This window comes from Peromyscus eremicus, chromosome X (assembly GCF_949786415.1).
Source record: "Peromyscus eremicus chromosome X, PerEre_H2_v1, whole genome shotgun sequence".
Taxonomy (NCBI): Eukaryota; Metazoa; Chordata; class Mammalia; order Rodentia; family Cricetidae; genus Peromyscus; species Peromyscus eremicus.
This window is the reverse complement of record NC_081439.1, coordinates 29584479-29605262: the sequence shown is the minus strand read 5'-3', so window position 1 is coordinate 29605262 and position 20784 is coordinate 29584479. Positions and strand designations below refer to the sequence as shown.

The 20784-nt window shown below is 40.3% G+C and overlaps 1 protein-coding gene across 3 annotated transcripts in view; it reads left to right on the top strand.

The window, feature by feature from the left end:
- Positions 1–20784, top strand: part of Map7d2 (MAP7 domain containing 2) — a 126249-nt gene that overhangs the window by 85112 nt on the left and 20353 nt on the right. For all 3 annotated transcript variants that reach the window (XM_059249945.1, XM_059249943.1, XM_059249944.1), the window contains exon 7: positions 2227–2351. In XM_059249945.1, the coding sequence (XP_059105928.1) occupies positions 2227–2351 (125 nt within the window). The remainder of the gene's footprint in view (positions 1–2226; positions 2352–20784) is intronic.

Sequence of the window (20784 nt, the reverse complement as noted above, 5' to 3'; positions counted from 1 at the left end):
CTTTGGAAAATTATCATTTTGCATCTCCCTGAATCTTAATGCCATGTAGCAGATTCCTAATGATACTGTTGTGATAATACAGCCTTTCTTTCAGAGGATACGAGTCAGAAGGATTGTTGCAGGGGTCCTCTGATTCCTCAAGGCTCCGATTCTAAGAGTCTTGCCTCTGTATGCAACTAAAACTGAGATTCTTGGTCAACCTTCACTCACAATAGCCTTTGAATTTTTTATTTTTATTTTTTGGTTTTTCGAGACAAAGTTTCTCTGTGTAGCTTTGGTGCCTGTCCTGGAACTCGCTTTGGAGACCAGGCTGGCCTCGAACTCACAGAGATCTGCCTGGCTCTGCCTCCCGAGTGCTGGGATTAAAGGCGTGTGCCGTCACCGCCCGGTGCCTTTGAATTTTTTTTAAATGTCATATGGACACTGTCAGTAAAATAACTGTTAAGCAGGTACCCTCAATTCTGTATATTTATTTAGAATTGTATATGTCATACTTATTTGTGTTATCATTTGCTACATAGCAAAGTACCCTAAACCTTGGCAGATTAAATAAAAACAAATACGTCTTCACACATAGGTTCCTTGGGTCTGAAACTGAGGGTAGCTCAATTGAGAGCTTGGTAGTTTTGGTACAGGGTCTTTCAGGAGGATTTAGTCAGAATGCTGACCAGGGCTATGTCATCTGAAAGCATGACTGGGCCTCTTGTAAGACATTCATTACAGGGATGCTGGAGGACAGACAACCTCCGTTCCTTACTACATAAGCCTCTCCACAAACCTGCTTATGAGTCCCAAATGGCTGACTTCTCCCAGAGCAAACAATCCAGTGTTATAAAATGGAAGCTGCAATGCCTTTAATCTCCAATTTCTGAGTTAAGCCTTATGCAGGTCATTAAAAGCAAGTCACTGAGATTCAATAGGAAGAGAATTGAGCTCCACCCATTGAAGGAAGGAGGAGTATCAATTGCATTATCAGTTGTTGATACATAACAATTTATGTTAAAACTACTATATTACTCTTGAACATTTTTAGTTTCATTCATTATTTATCATTTGTAGTCTTGGAAGTCCAGGAACTTATATGTTACATAAATAGTCCACCACTTATCTTATATCTTCAGCTCTGTTGAACACCTTGTAATAACATATTTTTTTCAAATTCATGGTTGCCCTGAAATAGTTAAAAATGGGAGTATTTATGACTCTTGGATTTTGCTGTAAAATGGATTATTTGTGGAGGAAGGTTGCTATTGTGGGGACCAAATGAGGACTTGTTACAGAAAAGTGTAGTAAGGAAAGAGGGTGGAACTCTTTCTTCACGCCAGTCAGTAATGCTCATCCATTTCCTTCTACTAAGAGAAGTAAGGGGGAAAATAGAAATATGTGTTTTGCACTCTGTATTATACCATGTATGCCTCACAGTTTACAACTCAGCATCTTGGATATTAAAATTATCTTCTTCTGGTAAAGGTTTTGTAATAAGTGTATATATTATATTTATTTGAATTTAATGTTTTAAATTATTTTATTTTGAGATAATTACATTATTTCTACCTTCCCTTTCCTCCTTCCAAGCCCTCCCATGTACTTCTCTTTGCTCTCTTTCAAATTCATAGCCTCTTTTTTCATTAGTTGTATATGTATATGTGTGTATGTATATTTATGTGTATATGTATGAATATATATATTCATATTAATTCCTAAATATATAACCAAGTATGAGAAGCTCTCTTTGGAATTGTTAATCAGGGTTATCCAAGAGACTCCCAAAACATTATAGACTATTGTTGTTGGCCTTGGTTGCCCAACCCCACACCCCCACACCCCCTGGAAGTGGAAGGTAAGTCCCTATTGCTGAAAACACTATGCACTTCAGACTCAGGACCCAGAGGCCTCTGAGCTAAAAGTGTATGTTTTTGTACCCTTTCCAGTTCCTATATGTTTAGGGCCATAATATGGTTATGCTGTTACCTCTTGATAAGATAACAAAGTGTATGGCAGAGGATCTCCATGTTGAGACAGAAAAAAATTCCAACTTGATGACCTAAATACAATGATCTCATGGTATCACAAATCTCTACAAAGATTCATGTCACATGAAGCATTAGACCTTTATATTGATCCCTCTGAAAGAAAACTGTATCACTTCCATCTGAGATAGTTTTTCAACTTGTAGAAGTAGTACCAGTCATGGGCTGTGGCTATCATATTCTTTGTCACCTACAGATGGAGAAAGTCAGGAAGGGACGAGTGACAACTTCTGTTTCCACTGGGGGTCTTGGATCCCCACTGAGAAGATGCGAGCCTCCTGAAGACATTCCTAAGAAGTCATCTTCTCCTGTGAAATCCAAGTAAGCACATCTGCCCTTGCCAGAACTCTGATGGTTGACAGGCAGTTTAGTTTAGTTTGATTTGGTACCATCCAACATTGTGGCTTCTGTTCTGCCAATAGCATGACCAACAAGAAGGGGTGAGCAGGACAAATGCCTGCCTTTCAGGTATGTGTCTACACACTTATGTATCTTCTGGATAAATGATAGACCATTTATAAGTTAGCTGCTTGGTAACATATATGAGACTCATATTTGCCAAGGTGATAAGTTTCTCTTTAGGGCCTTCAATTCCATTTTTACCCTTCTTTATCTCCCCTGGCATTATCCTTTCTCTTTTGATTGTACTGTGTTTATCTCTGGATTGAAGCGACTGCATTGTGCATAGGCACCTGCTTACCATCTCCCTTTCTCTTCATCTTACTGTCTTACTGTCTGTCTCTTGAACAGATTACTGATGGTTAGCAATTTTGTTTTGGAGACAAAGTCTCATGTAACCAAGGATGTCTTTGAACTGATCTTTCTACCTCTGCTTCTACAATGTTGGGATAATAGGTATATGTTACTACACACAGCCCAACATTTTAAAACAAAACACATATTTTTTATTAGGAATGGATAAACTCAACAAGGACAATATAAATAAACAAATTTATGATCACTGTCCTAAGTTACTAAAAGATTTTACCAATAGTAATTAACAAAAGTGATTCAGGAAAGGTCAATGAAATGGTTTAGTTGCTAAAGGTGCTTGCTACAAAAGCCTGGCTACCTGAATTTGATCCTTGGAACCCACCTAAAAGTGGAAGGAAAAAAAACCAACACAATAGAGTTGTCCACTACACATGCACCGTTGTACACATTCCCTCATCATGCATGTATACAGTAATAATAAATAAAAAGAATGATTCAGTAACAACTTAATCCAGAAGTATAGTAGGAAGATAAAAGTAGTATTAAGAGAGAAGGAACAATGTGGTTTTAATTTGGAAAAATAGGAACTATTTGTTGTCTTTTGGAGATTTTTGTTGGTGGTGGTAGTGGTTGAAACCAGGTGTCTTCAAGCCCAGGAGGACCTTGACTCAAAATCCTCCTGCCTCATACTCTTCAGTGGCTGGGATTACAGGTGTCTGCCACCATGCCCAGTTTACCCAGATATTTTTCTATGCAGGGTTATATAAGATCATCTTTGTGCAAGTATATAATGTGCTTTGAGCATATGTCCCTCAATGTAACATTTGAAGAGGGACCTGTATGAAGTGAGAAGGCAGGCCACAGTTAGAGCCTTGTTAATCTCATTTGCATTGTATCAGCATTTTATGCTCAGTTAGTGTTCTTCTGCAAAACTGCTTTGAGGATGTAAACGGTCATTATTGCTTGTTGTACAATAGGTGCTCAGTATGGGTCTGTCTTAGTCCATTAGGACTGCTTGGAACTAGGGATGCTTCACATTTCAGTTACTTAGGCTTGGGGAACCTTGCATAGACTTCATTGGTTAAGTATCCCTGATTTGACCTTTTGAAATCTGAAACTTTTTGAGTAGTGTTATGATGCTCAAAAAGCTTTGGAATATGGAGCATTTCAGATTTCAAAACTTCCTATTAAGAATGACTAACCTGCCAGGTGGTGGTGGCACATGCCTTTAATCCCAAAATTAGGGAGTCAGAGGCAGGCAGATCTCTGTGAGTTCGAGGCCAGCCTGATCTACAGAACAAGTTCCAGAACAGGCTCCAAAGCTGCACAGAGAAACCTTGCCTTGGAAAAAAAGAATGATTAACCTAAAAATAAGCAAAGAAAATAAAACAAAAATAAAAAAGATAAAGAAGAATGCTTAACTTTTGTAAAAGAGTTGAGAGGACTAAAGAGAAACAAGTGCTTCATGGTTTTACCTTTTTTAATAAATTGATTTATTCTCTTGTGGTGATATATTGTGTACCCTAATAAATTTGCCTGAAGAGGCATGAGACTCTTAATCTCAGGGTCATGGGTTCGAGCCCCATGTAACACAATGCTAAATGGTCTTTTTATTAAAAAAAAACAAAAACAAAAAAACACCTGGAGACTGATATTGGGGTGAAAGATCAGAGAGACAAAGGAACAAGCTTACTTCTAAGACTCCTCAGTCTGAAAAGCTTTCTTCAGTGGAAAGACTTTAGTTCCTGTCTCCTCACGCCTTATATACCTTTCTCCACCCACCCATATCATTTCCTGTCTCAACTTTCCTAGTGCTGTGATTAAAGGCATGTGACTCCCAAGTACTGGGATTAAAAGTGTGTGTCACTACTGCCTGGCTCTGTTTCTCTCCTAGACTGAGTCAATCTCATGTAATCCAGGGTGGTTTTGAATTTACAGAGATCCAGACTGATCTCTGCCTCCCAAGTGCTAGGATTAAAGGTGTGTGCCACCACTGCCTGCTTCTATGTTTAGTATAGTGACTTTTCCTGTTCTCTGATCTTTAGGCAAATTTATTAGGGTACACAATATATCACCACATTCTCTTATACATTACATCCTAACTACAGTTTCCCCTCCCTTCCCTCCTCCCAGTTTCCATACACACACCTTCCTTCTTCCCCAGATCTACTACTCCTTTTCCCTTCAGAAAAGAGCAGGTCTCCCAAGTATGTCAACCATATATGCATGGCATAATAAGTTACAATGAGACTAGGCACATCCCTGAATTAAGGCTGGATGGGCCAACCCAGTAGGAGGTGTGGTGGTATTTTACTTGTACTGAAATGTGATTTTAATTGTATGTTAATAAATAAAGTTGCCTGGGGGTCAGAGCTTTTAGAGCCATAGCAAGAGCATAGCGGTGGTGGTGCACACCTTTAATCCCAGCACTTGGTAGACAGAGCTAGGTAGATCTCTGTGTGTTCAAGGATACAGCCAACATTGGAGACACACGCCTTTAATCTCAATACCATAGAGGACCCAGAGGGCTGTACATACAGGCAGTGACAAAGCAGTCATGTGTTTGGGTTTACAACCAATAAGAAGGCAGAACAGACAGGAAGTAGGCCCCTTTTGGAGAGCTCTCTTGGCTGAAGCAGGAAGGGTAAGGCTCTTAGCTCTGACCTCTTGGCTTTCTTCTCTGAATCGGCTCTGTGTTTCTTATTTAATAAGACAGTTGGTTACATCTACAAGGAGGAAAAGGGTCCCAAAAGCAGGCAAAAGATTCAGAGACAACCCCTGGTCCCACTGTTAGGAGTCCCATAAGCATAACCATACCATAAAAGCAGAGGACCTAAGTCAGACATATACAGGTTCCCTGATTGTTGGTTCAGTCTCTATGAGCCCTACTTAGTTGATTCTGTGGGTCATGTTCTCCTGGTGTCCTTGACCCCTCTGGATCTTACAGTCCTTCCTCTGCCTCTTCTGTGGGATTCCCCAAGTTCCCTGAACCTAATATTTGGCTGTAGGTTCCTGCATCTGCTCACAGCAGTTGCTGGATGAAGTCTCACTGATGACAATTAGGCTAGGCTCTGGTCTATGAGTATAGCAGAATATCATTAGGAATCATTTCATTGATTTTTTTTGCCAGTTGTGTTTGGTTCTATTCTAGGTCTTGGGCCATCCAGCCTCTAGTTCCTGGCCATCCAGGCAGTGTCAGGCATGGGCTCCCTCTCATGGTATGGGTTTCAAGTTGTACCAGTCATTGGTTGGCCACTCCCACAAGTTCTGTGCCACCATTACCCCAGCACATCTTGCAGGCAGGACAAATTGTAGGTCAAAGGTTTTATGGCTTGGTTGGTGACCCAGTCCCACTGCTGGAAGCCTTGCTTGGTTAGAGGAGATGGCCAGTTCAGGCTCCCTATCCCCCATTGCTAAGAGTCTTAGCTAGTGTCACCCTTATAGATTCCATGGAGTTTCTATTGCAATAGGTTTCTACCTCACCCAGAAATGCCCCCAGTACTGAAAAGGTAGATGTTTTGGTGGCATACATCTATAATCATAGTATTTGGATGGCTGAGACAGAAGGATCACATAAATTCTAGGCCAGCCTGAGCTAGCATACGCTACATATTGAAACCCCTCTCCCCAAATAAATAAAAATAAAATGCCCAGAAAGATAGGATCCCACTTGGTGAAAATTAATGGATGGATTACAGTGGTTATGGACTGATCCAGAGAATCATGGGAGCTTAAATTATTTAAGAAAATTCAGCCGAACTATACAGTAATGTAAAATATTGGTCACAATTGCCCACAACCACATGGGTGGATCTCAGAAATGTTATAATGAGTGGGAAAAGCAAGGTATGAATGCCAATAATAGATTCCATTTATTTTTAGTTCCCAGATATACTACCTAAATGTTCTTTAAAATTAAATATTGTAAAGTGAATTTTTATGAAAATAAGAACATGGCAGACATAAAATTCAGGATGTTACTGGCCTCTTTGAATGAGGGAAGAAGGGAATCAGACAAGGGAGGGCCACACAGGAGTTTTCAGCATAATGATAATGTCTGTCTTCTGGATTAGATGGTGGATGTTTAAACATTTATTGTTTCATTCTTTATACCTTAACATATTTTGTAAATTTTATTTTATATATTCAATATTGAAGAAAGACAAGAAAAAGGAACTTGATATTAAAAACAATGTCACACATAAGTAAACTTTATTTTGACATTTTATCCCTGCAGACTAGAGATGTGGCTCTTATTTTTTAAACAGTTTTCTTTTTTGTTTTTTTCAAGACAGGGTTTCACTGTGTATCCCTGGATGTCCTGGATCTTACTCTGTAGCCCAGGCTGGCCTCAAACTCACAGAGATCCACCTGCCTCTGCCTCCCGAGTACTGCCTCCCGAGTACTGGGATTAAAGGCCTGTACCGTCCGGGCGGTGGTGGCGCACGCCTTTAATCCCAGCACTTGGGAGGCAGAGTCAGGTGGATCTCTGTGAGTTCAAGGCCAGCCTGGACTACCAAGTGAGTTCTAGGACAGCAAGGACTGTTACACAGAGAAACCCTGTCTCGAAAAATTAAAAAAAAAAAAAAAGGCCTGTACCACCACCACTTGGCAACAGTTTTTAAAAATTATTTGTATGTAAGGGTGTTTTGCCCACATATATGTTTGTGTACCAGAATGTGCCTGGTATCCATGGAGGTTAGATTCCCATGGAACTGGATTAAAGAAGATTGTGAGCCACCATGTAGATGCTGGGAATTGAACCCCAGGTCCTCTGGAAGAGTAGCCAGTGCTCTTAACCACTGAGCCATTTCTCCAGTCCATGATGTAACTTTAAAAAAACACTAAAAATGATGTGGGGGGGGTGCGTAGTTAACCCTTTTGAATTCTGGTCCCAAAGCTCAGGCTAATGTGACCTCCTAAACTCTGACAATACAGTGTTCTCCTTGATCTCAGGTAAATTAAGCCACAGTTAGATGGTTATGCATATTACTAGCATTACTCTTTTAAGTTGTTGTTTCTTTTCATTGTATTGAACTTTTATGAGTTCTAGAAGATTTAACTTCAGATACACTCTGAAAATAGTATATGGAACATATCTGAAATCTAGAGAGAAGAAATCAAGTGTGGCCAAAGTGTATTTCCCTAGCCTGTTTGTTTCTGAGTCTTAATATAATATACTACTTATGCTTCTAGTTGTTCTGTTTAAAATATTCTAAGTTGGCTTTTGGTCATTATGATAGTGATATGGACTGTCTTTATTTCTTTTTGCCTTGCAGGTTCTTAGCATGACACTGTTTTTAGTCCATTCATATTGCTTAAGGTCAGAAATACTTCACATGATAAGAGTTACTCAAGCTTTTGGAATATTTCCATAGACTTTAACAGTTGGGTATCTATGATCTAAAAATCTGAAATCTGAAACTTTTTGAGTGACGACATGAAGCTCCAAAAGTTTTGGATTTTTTGAGAATTTCAAATTTCAGGATTTAGATTAGAAATAATTAACCATTATTAACTGAAATGTCTAAGGAAAAGCAGTGTTTAAGATGTCCTCTATTGTTAGTGTGATACTACTCCCCCAAAACTAGTGGCCTAAAAGAATGATTTATTATTGATTCTCTTAGTTCAGTGACTTGAACTTAATGGGAGGTTCTCTATGGCTCTAATGTGCAGTTGTCTTGTGGGTTGACTTACTGTGACTGGGTGGTTTTCACCTGAGATCTTCTGTTATTTATGCTTTAGTATCAGTTGGAGATGAACATCCCTAGTGTTCAATGACAAAAGCCAGTCTGTGGCTGGTACTTGATTTTGACTGATAGCTCAACTGGAGTGGCTAACAAGGTGTTTACATATAGTTTCTCCATATGACTTAGAGCCCAACAGCATGCTTGCTAAATTTGAGAGTTGATGGCCCTCAAAATGAGCATCTCCCAAGGCAGGATGTGTAAACTGCAAACATTTAAGGATTATGCCCAGGATCATTACAACATTACTTCTCTCCTGCCAAATAACTGGCAAAATCAGTCAAGTGCCAGTCCAGATTCAATGGGTTAGAGAAACTTATAAGATCATTTGTCATGTGAGGTAAAATTGCAACCACCTTTGGAAAATAAACTATGTCCAAGATAGCTGCTTCTAGAAGTAGCTCATAGCGGAGGTCAGTGTCCTATCAAACATCTAGTTTAATTTACCTTGTCCTTCATTTGAAACAAAATAGTCCATATGATGGGGAATGAAGGTAGGAATGATGGATAATATTATCAACTTATTATGATCTAGAATCACCTAGGAGATAAAACTCTGGGTATGTTTGTGAGGTAGTTTCTAGACTGTTCATTGAGGTAGGAAGACACACCCTAAATGTGGACAACACTATTCCATGGGCTGGTAAGCTGAAAGCAAGTGGAGCATCAGTGTTCATTGTTGCTTTCTGACTACAGATACAGCCTGACCAGCTGCCTAATGTTTCTGCCATCATGTCAAACTGTTAACCAAAACAAACAAAGCCATAAGTCTTCTTTCCTTAAATTGCTTTTTAAAAAATTTTTCAAGACAGGCTTTCTCTGTTTAGTCCTTGCTGTCTGTCCTAGAACTCACTTTGTAGCCCAGGCTGGCCTTGAACTCAGAGATCCGCCTGGCTCTGCATCCTGAGTGCTGGGATTAAAGGCGTGCGCCACCACTTCCCGGCTATGTTGCTTTCATTAGGTATTTTGTCACAACAAGAAGAAAATAACTAGTACAATAGGGTATTTTGGATGGGTCAAGATAAACATCTCATTGCTCTAAATCATATGCTCATGTAAACCCAAGAATATTGCATTGCTTCTATCTAGGTACCATTTCCATAGACATCTCTGGCAGATGCATGGTGTGGCTATCCCCTCCCACAGATAAGTGACCACTGGGCACTAGGGCTCCCTGTTTTGGGAATCAGCTGCTGTTTTCCACCACCATTGTTTTTTTTACTAGACTTTTACATTCTTATCTGAACTTTTTCCTGTAAAGGATAATTGAAAACATCAAGTGATATCTGGTCCTGCAGGTACACATATTTGTATACTTATTCAGTTGACAATACTATACGTTTAAGTCTTAACAAAGGATCACTTGAATTTGGACCAAATTTTAAGCCTTTCTTTTTCAACCTTTTCAACTTTAAAAAAACTGCAAGAACTCTTTCAACCACGTTTGTTTCACCATTCTCATTCCCTCTGTCAGTAGACACATACCAATTTCTCCCAGAACTATTAAAAGTATGTTTCTGATGATATGTCCTGAAAGAACAAAGACATTCTTTTACATACTATGATGTTTGGTCTTCCTTGTCATCTTGATTGGATTTGGAGTCACGTAGGAGACACTCCTCTGGGCTTGTCTTTGAGGGAGTCTCTAAAGAGGTTTAACTGAGGAGGGGAAAACCACCCTGAATATGACTGGCACCATCACATAACCTGGGCTTTCAGATTGAATTTTAAAAAAGAAAGAGAAGGAGGGAATATGAGCAGAAGCATTTCTCCCTTTTTGATTCTCATCTGGATGAAGTGTGACTGTCTCCATCTTCCACTCATGCTGCCATACATTCTGTGCCATGGTAGGCTGCAGTCCCTCAAACTATAAGCCAAAATAAACTTTTTCATAAGTTACTTTTGTTGGATATTTTGTTGCAGCAACACCAAAAGTAATTAATACACATACTCATAGTACATAAAAATTAGAAAATTTGCCAGACGGTGGTGGCGCACGCCTTTAATCCCAGCACTCGGGAGGCAGAGCCAGGCGGATCTCTGTGAGTTCGAGGCCAGCCTGGTCTCTAAAGTGAGTTCCAGGAAAGGCGCAAAGCTACACAGAGAAACCCTGTCTCAAAAAACAAAAACAAACAAAAAAATTAGAAAATTTAACTTTGATTTACTTAATTTATAGTATGTATGTAGTTTTGGTCAGTTGTCTTAATAAGATCCTTTGTAATGTTATTACCCCCCAGCCCAGGATGCAGTCTGCAAAAGAGTACCACAATGCATTTGATAATTTAATCACCTTAGTCTCCTTTATTTTGTTATTTACTGCTTATTTATTTATTTTTGTGTGTGTTTGATAGGGTTTTATATATCCCAGGCCAGCCTTGAACTCACTGTGTAACTGAGAATGGCTTTGAATTCCTGGTCATCTTGCCTCTACCTCCCAAATTCTAGGATTGTACATAATGTGCCACCATACCTCACTCTTTTGTCTCTTAACTTGTAACAGTTCCTTAGTTTTATTTTTTCATGGTCTTGACATATAAGCTAGTTCATTTGAGGGATGGCCTTTGATTTAGGTTGATTTGGTGTTTACTTGAGGTTAGATTCAGTTCACGAATTTGGATAGAAACTCCATGGCAGGGGTGTTGAGTTCTTGTTAGTATCTCATACCATAGTGTCAGTTTGTAGGGTAAGGTAATGTACATAGGTTTTCTTTTTTGTTGTTGTTTTTGGTTTTGTTTTTTTGAGACACAAACCAGCTATAGGTTTTATTTTCTCTCTGGAAAATAATAAATTTCAAACTGTTGGCTGAGTTGTACTGACTCCGTCACAGAACCCTCTCTCTTAGCCAGTGTGTAGACTGTGTTCACCATACTTGGTATTAAATCGAATCGAAGAAAATAAAACCAGACTTCAGGATGTGGGGCAGGGGTGGGGAGGATTACTTTTGGGTCCCACTCTGCAGTTCATTCATGTTCAGAAGTGTGAAACTGTCTCCAGAGAGTTATTTTTGCCATTGTACTTATTTTTTTTGCATCATTAAACATATATTCCACAGCATAAATGAATGTAACACATCTTCAGCTAATATTCCACAATATTTCCCCCTTTTTTCTAAATAAAAATGAAAGGTTTTACCTTTAACATAGTAAAAGTATATACAATAAGAACAGTTATCAAGAATTACATTGACAATGTCCAGTCCATTTGTGTTTGGCAAATTTAGAGAAAATACTCCATTATCTATCCTATCTTAGTGAGTCCAAAGTTTTATATATAATTTACTTTCTATCATAACTAAGGGAAACTAAAACTCTAATTATTTAGTCTTTAACTCCATCAAAGACCCCAGAAGGACATAATATTACCTAACAACAGAAACATATGGCTGCTTGGACAGTCACTCAAAGTTCCTCTGCAACTTGGGGCATCCATCTTACCTGCAGGCCTAGAGTATCTGGCAGACTCTTCTATGAAGCAGGAAATTTGAAGGACTGTCCTGCCTTGTTTTGGCAAAGTTTATCACTTGCTTTCCTCTGTGGCCTGCAGAATGTCTGGCAGACTTTTCTATGAAGCAGGAAATTTGAAGGACTGCCTCACCTTATATTGGCAAAATTCCACAGTTGCTTTCCTGTGTGTCCAGCATGTCCAGTTTATACAGCATACTGTCAGCAGTCAAGGCAAAGCAGTTTCTTGCCCAAAATGGCTAGCTTTGCCACATTGAAAGCAAAATCCATATGGTGTTTCAGTGCCCATCATCCTTTTATGAAGTAAATTAGTGCTGCCAGGAGCAGATATGTCTTATTGTCATGAAAAACCTTAGGTTAACAGAACATTTTAAATGCCATATTCTATAGGTCTTTGAAGTGTTTGAAAATCATCTGTCTGAAATATACCTTGAAAACATACCTAATGTGACTACATGTTTGATTATTATAGATTAACTACTAACCTAATTTTTCAATTATACATTGCATTTTAAAATGATCTGCGTAAGCACAATACCCCAAACAAGAGTAGAAACATATATATAGTATAACAAATTATAAAAAATACAATATTAAAAAAAACTTTAAATTTGTATCAATATACCAAAATCCATGCCAATGCAAAATATCTGAGATTAATAGTTGTCTTTTTATCCTGTATTCCTACATTCCCCTAAATGGTAACAAACATCCATAACCCACCAAATAAACAAAGACCACCCACCCAATATCTTGGGAATGTGGACATTGTGTTCTCCAGACTGCTTCCTGTTGTCTGTGGATGATGGCATCTTTAGGGCTCTCTGAGAAAATTAAGCTAATGGCCAAGTCCTGGAAGACCAGTTATGACCTTTGTTGATAGATATCACCTGTCAAGTTTCAGAATGTCATTGCTGATCAAACCTGATCCATATCAACCTTGATGGAATCCACGGCCTTTCGTTTCCTGTGGGAACAAAAGCAAACCTCTTCTCCAAACTAATCCATTTTAAAGTTAAGGCATTCTTAAACTATCTAGGCTGGATTATTTCAGCAGTCCCTTTCACAAATTATTTAGGTCCAGCCTCTTTAATTTCCTTCCCAGGGGCCCAGAGAAGATGTTGCTAATGGCAGGGGTATTCTTTGGGAAAATGATCTAAGTACACGATGCTCCTTCGTCCGTCTACTTTATTCCTCTGAGATTATATCTACACAACTTCAGTTATATTCTTATATTTAGATCCTCTCTGTCCCTTCTCCTTCTGTCTTCTCATAACTCTAACCCTTTTCTATCCTGATCCTCATCTTCAGCCTCATTCTTCTCCATCTTGGTTCCTTCCCTCCTCATCTAGAACTGATCTCTCGCCTACCAGCAGCTTGACCTGACAATGCCATTGTACTTATAGAGGTGTTTGGTACTATTGTTTGCTAGTCATGCAGCTTTAAAAGGTTATATAATACTGCTCTGTGTTATAGGAAGGCCTCCTTCAACTCCCAAAGCATACCTTTGAAATTCCCTATTACAGTATTACTGACCTGAAAAAATTAAAGTAGCAAAAGAAAACTAAAAACTAAACAAGCAAATATAAATAATTGGGTGCCAGTCCTGTTCTCATTACTTGTATCTCTTTGGAAAAAAGTCATTTATTATGCTCTTAGGACTGGTTTTCTTTTCTTTTTTTTTTTCATTTTTCTTTATTAAGAAATTTTCTACTCACTCCACATACCACCCACAGATCCCACCTCCTCCCTCCTCCCACCCTGCAGCCCTCTTTCCCAAGCCACCCTGCATCCCCACATCCCCCAAATCAAGGTCTCCCATGGGGAGTCAGCAGAGCCAGGCACACTGAGCCTAGGCAGGTCCAAGCCCCTTCCCACTGCACCAAGGCTGTGCAAGGTGTCACACCACAGGCACATGATTCCCAGAAGCCTGCCCATGCACCAGGGACAGATCCCCATCCCCCTGCCTGGGTGCCCCCCAAACAGGTCGAGCCAAACAACCATCTTCCATATCCAGAGGGCCTAGTCCAGTCCCATGGGGGCTCCACAGCCACCAGTCCACAGTTCATGGGCTTCCACTAGTGTGGCCGGTCATCTCTGCATGTCCTCCCATCATGATCTCGGCGTCCCTCGCCTGCAGATTCTCTCCTCTCTCTCATCAACTGGATTCCCGGAGCTCAGCCTGGTGCCTGGGCATGGATCTCTGTATCTGCCTCCATCAGTCCCTGGACAAAGGCTCTATGATGACAGCTAGGTTATTTGCTAGACCGGTCACCAGACCAGTCAAGGTACCCTCTGGACCACTGCCAGCAGACCAAGGTGGGGTCATTCATGTGGATTCCTGAGAGCCTTCTCAGCACCCTGCCTCTTCCTATTCCCATGATGTCCTCATCTATCATGGTATGTCTCTCCCTCCCCTCCCACTCTGGCCCTGTTCCAGCTTGACCCTCCCATTTCTCTATGTTCTCATCCCCCACTCCTTGCCCTCTGCCACCCCCCCCCCCCACACACACACAGTCCGCTCATGTAGATCTCATCTACTTCTCCTTCGCAGGGTCATCCATGTGTCCCTCCTAGGGTCCTTTTTTTTTTTTTTTTTTTTGGTTTTTCGAGACAGGGTTTCTCTGTGTAGCTTTGCACCTTTCCTGGGACTCACTTTGTAGACCAGGCTGGCCTCGAACTCACAGAGATCCGCCTGGCTCTGCCTCCCAAGTGCTGGGATTAAAGGCGTGCGCCACCACCGCCCGGCTGGGTCTTTTTTTTAGTTGGGAGACTTAATGACTGTTTCTATTTCCTTAGGGGTTATTGGTCTATTTAAATAGTTTATCTGGTCTTGATTTAACTTAGGTATGGGGTACCTATCCAGAAAATCGTCCGTTTCTTTCAGATTTTCCAATTTTGTGGAGTACAGGTTTTTGAAGTATGACCTAATGATTCTCTGGATTTCCTCATTGTCTGTTGTTATGTCTATCCTTTTCATTTCTGATTTTGTTAAATTGGATGCTCTCTCTCTGCTTTTTGGTTAATTTGGATAAGGGCTTGTCTATCTTGTTGATTTTTTCAAAGAACCAACTCTTTGTTTCATTGATTTTTTTTTTATTGTTCTCTTTGTTTCTATTTTATTGATTTCAGCCCTCTCTTTGACTATTTCCTGGCATCTGTTTCTCCTGGGTAGTTTGCTTCTTCTTGTTCTAGAGCTTCCAGGTGTGCTGTTAAGTCACTAGTGTGAGATTTCTCCAAATTCTTTATGCAGGCATTTAGTGCTATGAACTTTCCTCTTAGCACTGCTTTCATGGTGTCCCATAAGTTTGGATATGTTGTGCATTCATTTTCATTGAATTCTAGGAAATCTTTGATTTTTTTCTTTATTTCTTCCTTGACCCATTGGTGGTTCAATTGGGAATTATACAGTTTCCATGAGATTGTAGGCTTCCTGTAATTTTTGTTGTTGTTGAAATCTAACTTTAAGCCATGGTGGTCCGATAAGATATAGGAGGTTATTTCAATTTTTTTTTTGTATTTGTTGAGATTTGCTTTGTGACCAAGCATGTGGTCAATTTTGGAGAAGGTTCCATGGGGTGCTGAAAAGAATATTCTTTTGTGTTAGGGTGGAATATTTTGTAGATATCTATTAAGTCTATTTGAGTCATAATGTCTGTTAGTTCCCTTATTTCTCTGTTAAGTTTCTGTCTGGCAGACCTGTCCATTGGTGAGAGTTGGGTGTTGAAGTCCCCCACTACTAGTGTATGGGGTTTGATGTACGATTTAAGCTTTAGTAATGTTTCTTTTATGAATGTAGGTGCTCTTGTATTTGGGGCATAAATACAATTGATACCTCATCTTGTTAGATTTTCCCTGTGATAAATATGTAGTGTCCTTCCTGATCTCTTTCAATTGATTTTAGTTTGAAGTCTATTTTATTAGATATTAGGATAGCTACACTAGCTTGCTTCTTAAATCCATTTGATTGGAAAGTCTTTTCCCAGCCTTTTATTCTGAGGCAGTGTCTGTCTTTGAAGTTTAGGTGTGTTTCTTCTATGCAGCAAATGGATGGATCTTATTTTCGTATCCATTCTATTAGCCTGTGTCTTTTTATAGGTGAATTGAGACCATTGATATTAATGACCAGTGATTGTTAATTCCTGTTATTTTTTGGTGGTAGTGTTGTATGTTTCCCTTCTTTGGTATTTGTTGGTGTGGGACTATCTATTGCCTGTGTTTTCATGGGTGTATCTAACTTCCTTAGGTTGGATTTTTTTCCTTCAAAGTGCTTTCTGTAGGGCTGGATTTGTGGAGAGATATTGTTTAAATCTGGTTTATCATGGAATATTTTGTTTACTCTGTCTATGTTGATTGAGAGTTTTGCTGGGTATAATAGTCTGGGTTGGCATCCATGGTCTCTTAGTGTCTGCATAATGTCTGTCCAGGACCTTCTGGCTTTTAAGAGTTTCCATTGAAAATTCAGGTGTTAATTCTTATGGGTCTGCCTTTATATGTTACTTGGCCTTTTTCCTTTGCAGCTCTTAATATTTTTTCTTTATTCTATATGTTTAGTGGTTTGATTATTATGTGGCGAGGGGACTTTGTTTTTGGATCCAGTCTATTTGGTGTTCTGTAACCTTCTTGTATCTTTATAGGCATTTCCTTCTTTAGGTGGGGAAAGTTTTCCTTTATGATCTTGTTGAATATATTTTCTGTGCCTTTGAGTTGGTATTCTTCTCCTTCTTCTATCCCTATTATTCTTAGGTTTGGTCTTTTCATGGTGTCCCAAATTTCCTGGACATTTTGGGTCATGACTTTGTTGGCTTTAGTGTTTTCTTTGACTGATGAATCTATTTCCTCTACCGTATCTTCAACACCAGAGATCCTCTCTTCCATCTCTTGCATTCTGTTGGTTATGCTTGCATCTGAAGTTCCTGTTCTTGTATTTGGGGCATAAATACAATTGATACTTCATCTTGTCAGATTTTCCCTGTGATAAATATTACTCATATTTTCCACTTCCAGCATTACCTCAGTTTGTGTCTTCTTTATTGTCTCCATTTCAGTTTTCAAATCTTGAACTTAGTCCAGTTGGGTGCTGGCAGGCTCTGTCTCAGGGAACAGTTGCAGTCTCGGAGGGTGGGTGGGATTTGGGGGAGGTGGTGCTTGGGTTACAGGGTCTGATAGGGGATGGTGGTAGTCTGACCTGTCTGTAGGAGGTCTGCCTCCCAACTGGCCTGAAACTGGGACTGCAATGGGTGGTGGTGTGGGGGCACAGAGTTGTGCCCCTGGGCCCAAAGCCTAGGGGCTGGGGTATTCGGGTATGAGGATAAAGACTCGCCTCTTAGTCCAATCAGGTGCTGGCAGGCTCTGTCTCAGGGAACAGTTGCAGTCTTGGAGAGGACTGGTTTTCTTATTAAAAAAAAAAAACCTGTGGTTAATAGCAATTTCCTGCCTACTTCACCAACAATTTGGCTCTGAATAAATAGGTGTAGAGATACTTCAAAACAAAGCTCTATAAAAAGCATGGTGACTTCTCCCAATTAAGTTATGTTTAATTTCTTTCCTTAGCTAAGATAGCTATGTCTGGGGACTAGAAAAAATAGCATTACCGGGCTTCCCTTGGCTTGCAGTACTATAAGTCAGCCTGGCTAGAGAACCATGGAACCTGCCAGACCAACTGTGACTTGTTCAAGATGTACTCCTGTTGCATGGTGCCCAGCAGGATGCTAAATCCATATAAACATATAGAGACAAAATGTTCTGGAAATTCTTTACACAGTTAAAATTGAGAACTTCAAGACTATATTTTATATTTTGGTTGATCATTACACCTCCCCCCCCCCATGTGTGCCTGTGTGTGTCTGTGTATTAGCATATGCTGTTTATTTTTATTTTTTTATTTTTTGGTTTTTCGAGACAGGGTTTCTCTGTGTAGTTTTGGAGCCTGTCCTTGATCTTGCTCTGTAGACCAGGCTGGCCTCAAACTCACAGAGATCCACCTGTGTCTGCCTCCCAATTGCTGGGATTAAAGGCATGAGCCACCACCACCCGGGTCATATTCTGTTTATTAATGAGGGATTGGGATGGGGGACTATAAACAGCCTTCTTGAATTTTATTCCAAGTAAACTATTCTCACTTAACAGGTAGAAGGGCTGGGCGGTGGTGGCGCACGCCTTTAATCCCAGCACTCGGGAGGCAGAGGCAGGTGGATCTCTGTGAGTTCAAGGCCAGCCTGGGCTACAGAGTGAGTTCCAGGACAGGCACCAAAGCTACACAGAGAAACCCTGTCTCGAAAAACAAAACAAACCCAGGTAGGGCTGGAGAGATGGCTCAGAGGTTAAGAGCACTGACTGCTCTTCCAGAGGACCTGAGTTCAATTCCCAGCAACCACATGGTGGCTCACAACCATCTGTAATGAGATCTGGTGCCCTCTTCTGGCCTGCAGTCATACGTGTTGCATACATAATAAATAAATAAATCTTTTAAAAAAAAAAACCCAGGTAGAAGGGTTTTATTTGTTTGTTTTTCATGTGTAGTCATGAGTATTTGACCCAGTTTTACTTATAACAGAACCTCACAATCAGTGGTGTGATGTTAACTTCCATGTGACCATTATGGATCTGACAGAACTGCAGGTTTCTGCCAGACAGAGATAGAGAATATGACCTCATCTTCACATTAGTGAGTCATTTAAAGCAGACAAGAATGGCATGTTGGCATTCTGATGGTGACTTTTCTGGCTGCTAAGCTTGTGGCCAGTTCAGGCTTTATACTAGTTCCTTTTCTCATAACTGTGACTGAATGCCTGACAAAAGCAACTTAAGGAAAGGTTGGGTTTGGTTCACAGTTTGAAGATTCAGTCTGTCATGGTGGGGAAAGCGTGACACTAGGAGCTTGAAGCACTAGCATTCTCTTTCTCTTTTTTGTTCAGCACCCCACCTCACTGATGGGGTCACCCATATTAAGAGTGGGTTTTTCTCCAGGTGCTGGTGGTGCAAGCCTTTAATTCCCATCACTTGGAAGCAGAGGCAGCTATATCTCTGAGTTAAGGCTATCCTGGTCTACAGAGTGAGTTCCAGGACAGCCAGGGCTACACAGAGAAACTCTGTCTTAGAAAAGAAAAAGAGTTTTTTAAAGAGTGTGTTTTCCCCTTTTAGCTAAATTTTTTGAAACACCCTCATAATCACACCCAGAGGTGGGTTTCCATGTCGATTGTAAATCTAATCAATTTGACAGTGAATTTTAATCATCATAGACTTTCCTATTTCTTTTTTTATTTTTGATATTTTATATTGACTTTATTTATTATTATTATTATTAAGAGATTTTCTATTCATTTTACATACCAACTACAGATTCCCCTCTCCTCCCTCCTCCCATCTCAGCCCTCCCCCCAACCCACCCCCCATTCCCACCTCCTCCAAGGCAAAATCTCATGTAGTTCAAGTTTTTCTGTTCCTGCCTGGCTCCTGTTGCCCCATGGTCCATAGCTGCTCAGACCCAAGTAAACACACAGAGGCTTATATTAATTATGAACTGTATGGCCTAATGGCTCAGGCTTCTCGCTAGCTAGATCTTACATCTTAAATTAACCCATTTCTATAAATCTATACTTTGCCACATGGCTCATGGCTTACCAGTACCTTTATATCTTGCTTCTCCTGGTGGTGGCTTGCAGCTTCTCTCCCCACCTTCTTCCTGGCTCTCTCTTTGAATTTCCTGCCTGCCTCTAAGCTGCTTTGCCATAGGCCAAATGGCTTTATTTATCAACCAATCAGAGCAACACATATTCGCAGCGTATAGAAAGACATTCCAGCATCAGTCTTCCATGGGGAGTCGGCAGACCCGGGCACATTCTGTTGAGGCAGGTCCAAGTCCCTCCCCTTGCACCAAGGCTGCGCAAGGTGTCTTATAGTCCAATTGTAGAGACTCCTCCTGGTTAGAGTAGTGTTTGCAGAAAACATCATGTATGTATTCATTCATGAGGAGAGGTACCTGTGTACTGCAGACCCCTGAGGCAGGGCCCATCTCTTCATACTACTTAGAGAAGCCCAAAAGAAAGGCTCCCTGTAGGTCAAGAGAACTCCCTGTAGCAAGAGAACTACAATGATCAGGTTGTTTGTGTCCAGCACCTTGCTTAGTCTCACTGATTAGAAAACTCTTACCTTACTCTTTGGGGAGTGAGTGAGTGAGTGCAAGGAAAAAAAATAGGCAGTTTTTGCCAGTCGTCCATTACTAAAAATGACTCATTAATGAATCAAGGCAGGAATGTCTATGGGAGGAGAAAATGTTTCGGTCCATCCACCATACTATAACATTCTTTACTGTGACTTCTCTCATCAAATCTCATATCCGCCCCCTTTGCCTTTGCCCTTGTTGGACTGAAGGCTTCCATGGTACCTATATAATGTTCTGGAGAGCAAGTCATATTTATTGATTGTGGTAGAACATTAGACCAAGTCTCTCTCAGTTACTCTCACTGGTTATGACAAATGTGTAGTGCTTTATAGCTCTGATCACTGTGTACCTCAGAAGGCCATTGCCACCTTGAGAAAACAGACAGAGCTTTCCAAGGTGGAGGATAACTGAGGACCCTGCCTGTTTACCAATGGACTTACAGTCCTTGGTGACGGTACAAAAAAACATGTGGCCAAGACTTTCTGCTATGTTTGTATATGTTCTTTGAAGTAAAACATAAGTTTTGCAGCTTATAGAAAAATAATGCACAGTTGGAACACTGTCAACATGAGAAAACAATACAGTATGGTTTCCCATTACAGTTTGGCTTAGTTAGGCTAGGATAAAACACCACGATCAAAACGACTTTGGTAGGAAAGGGTTTATTT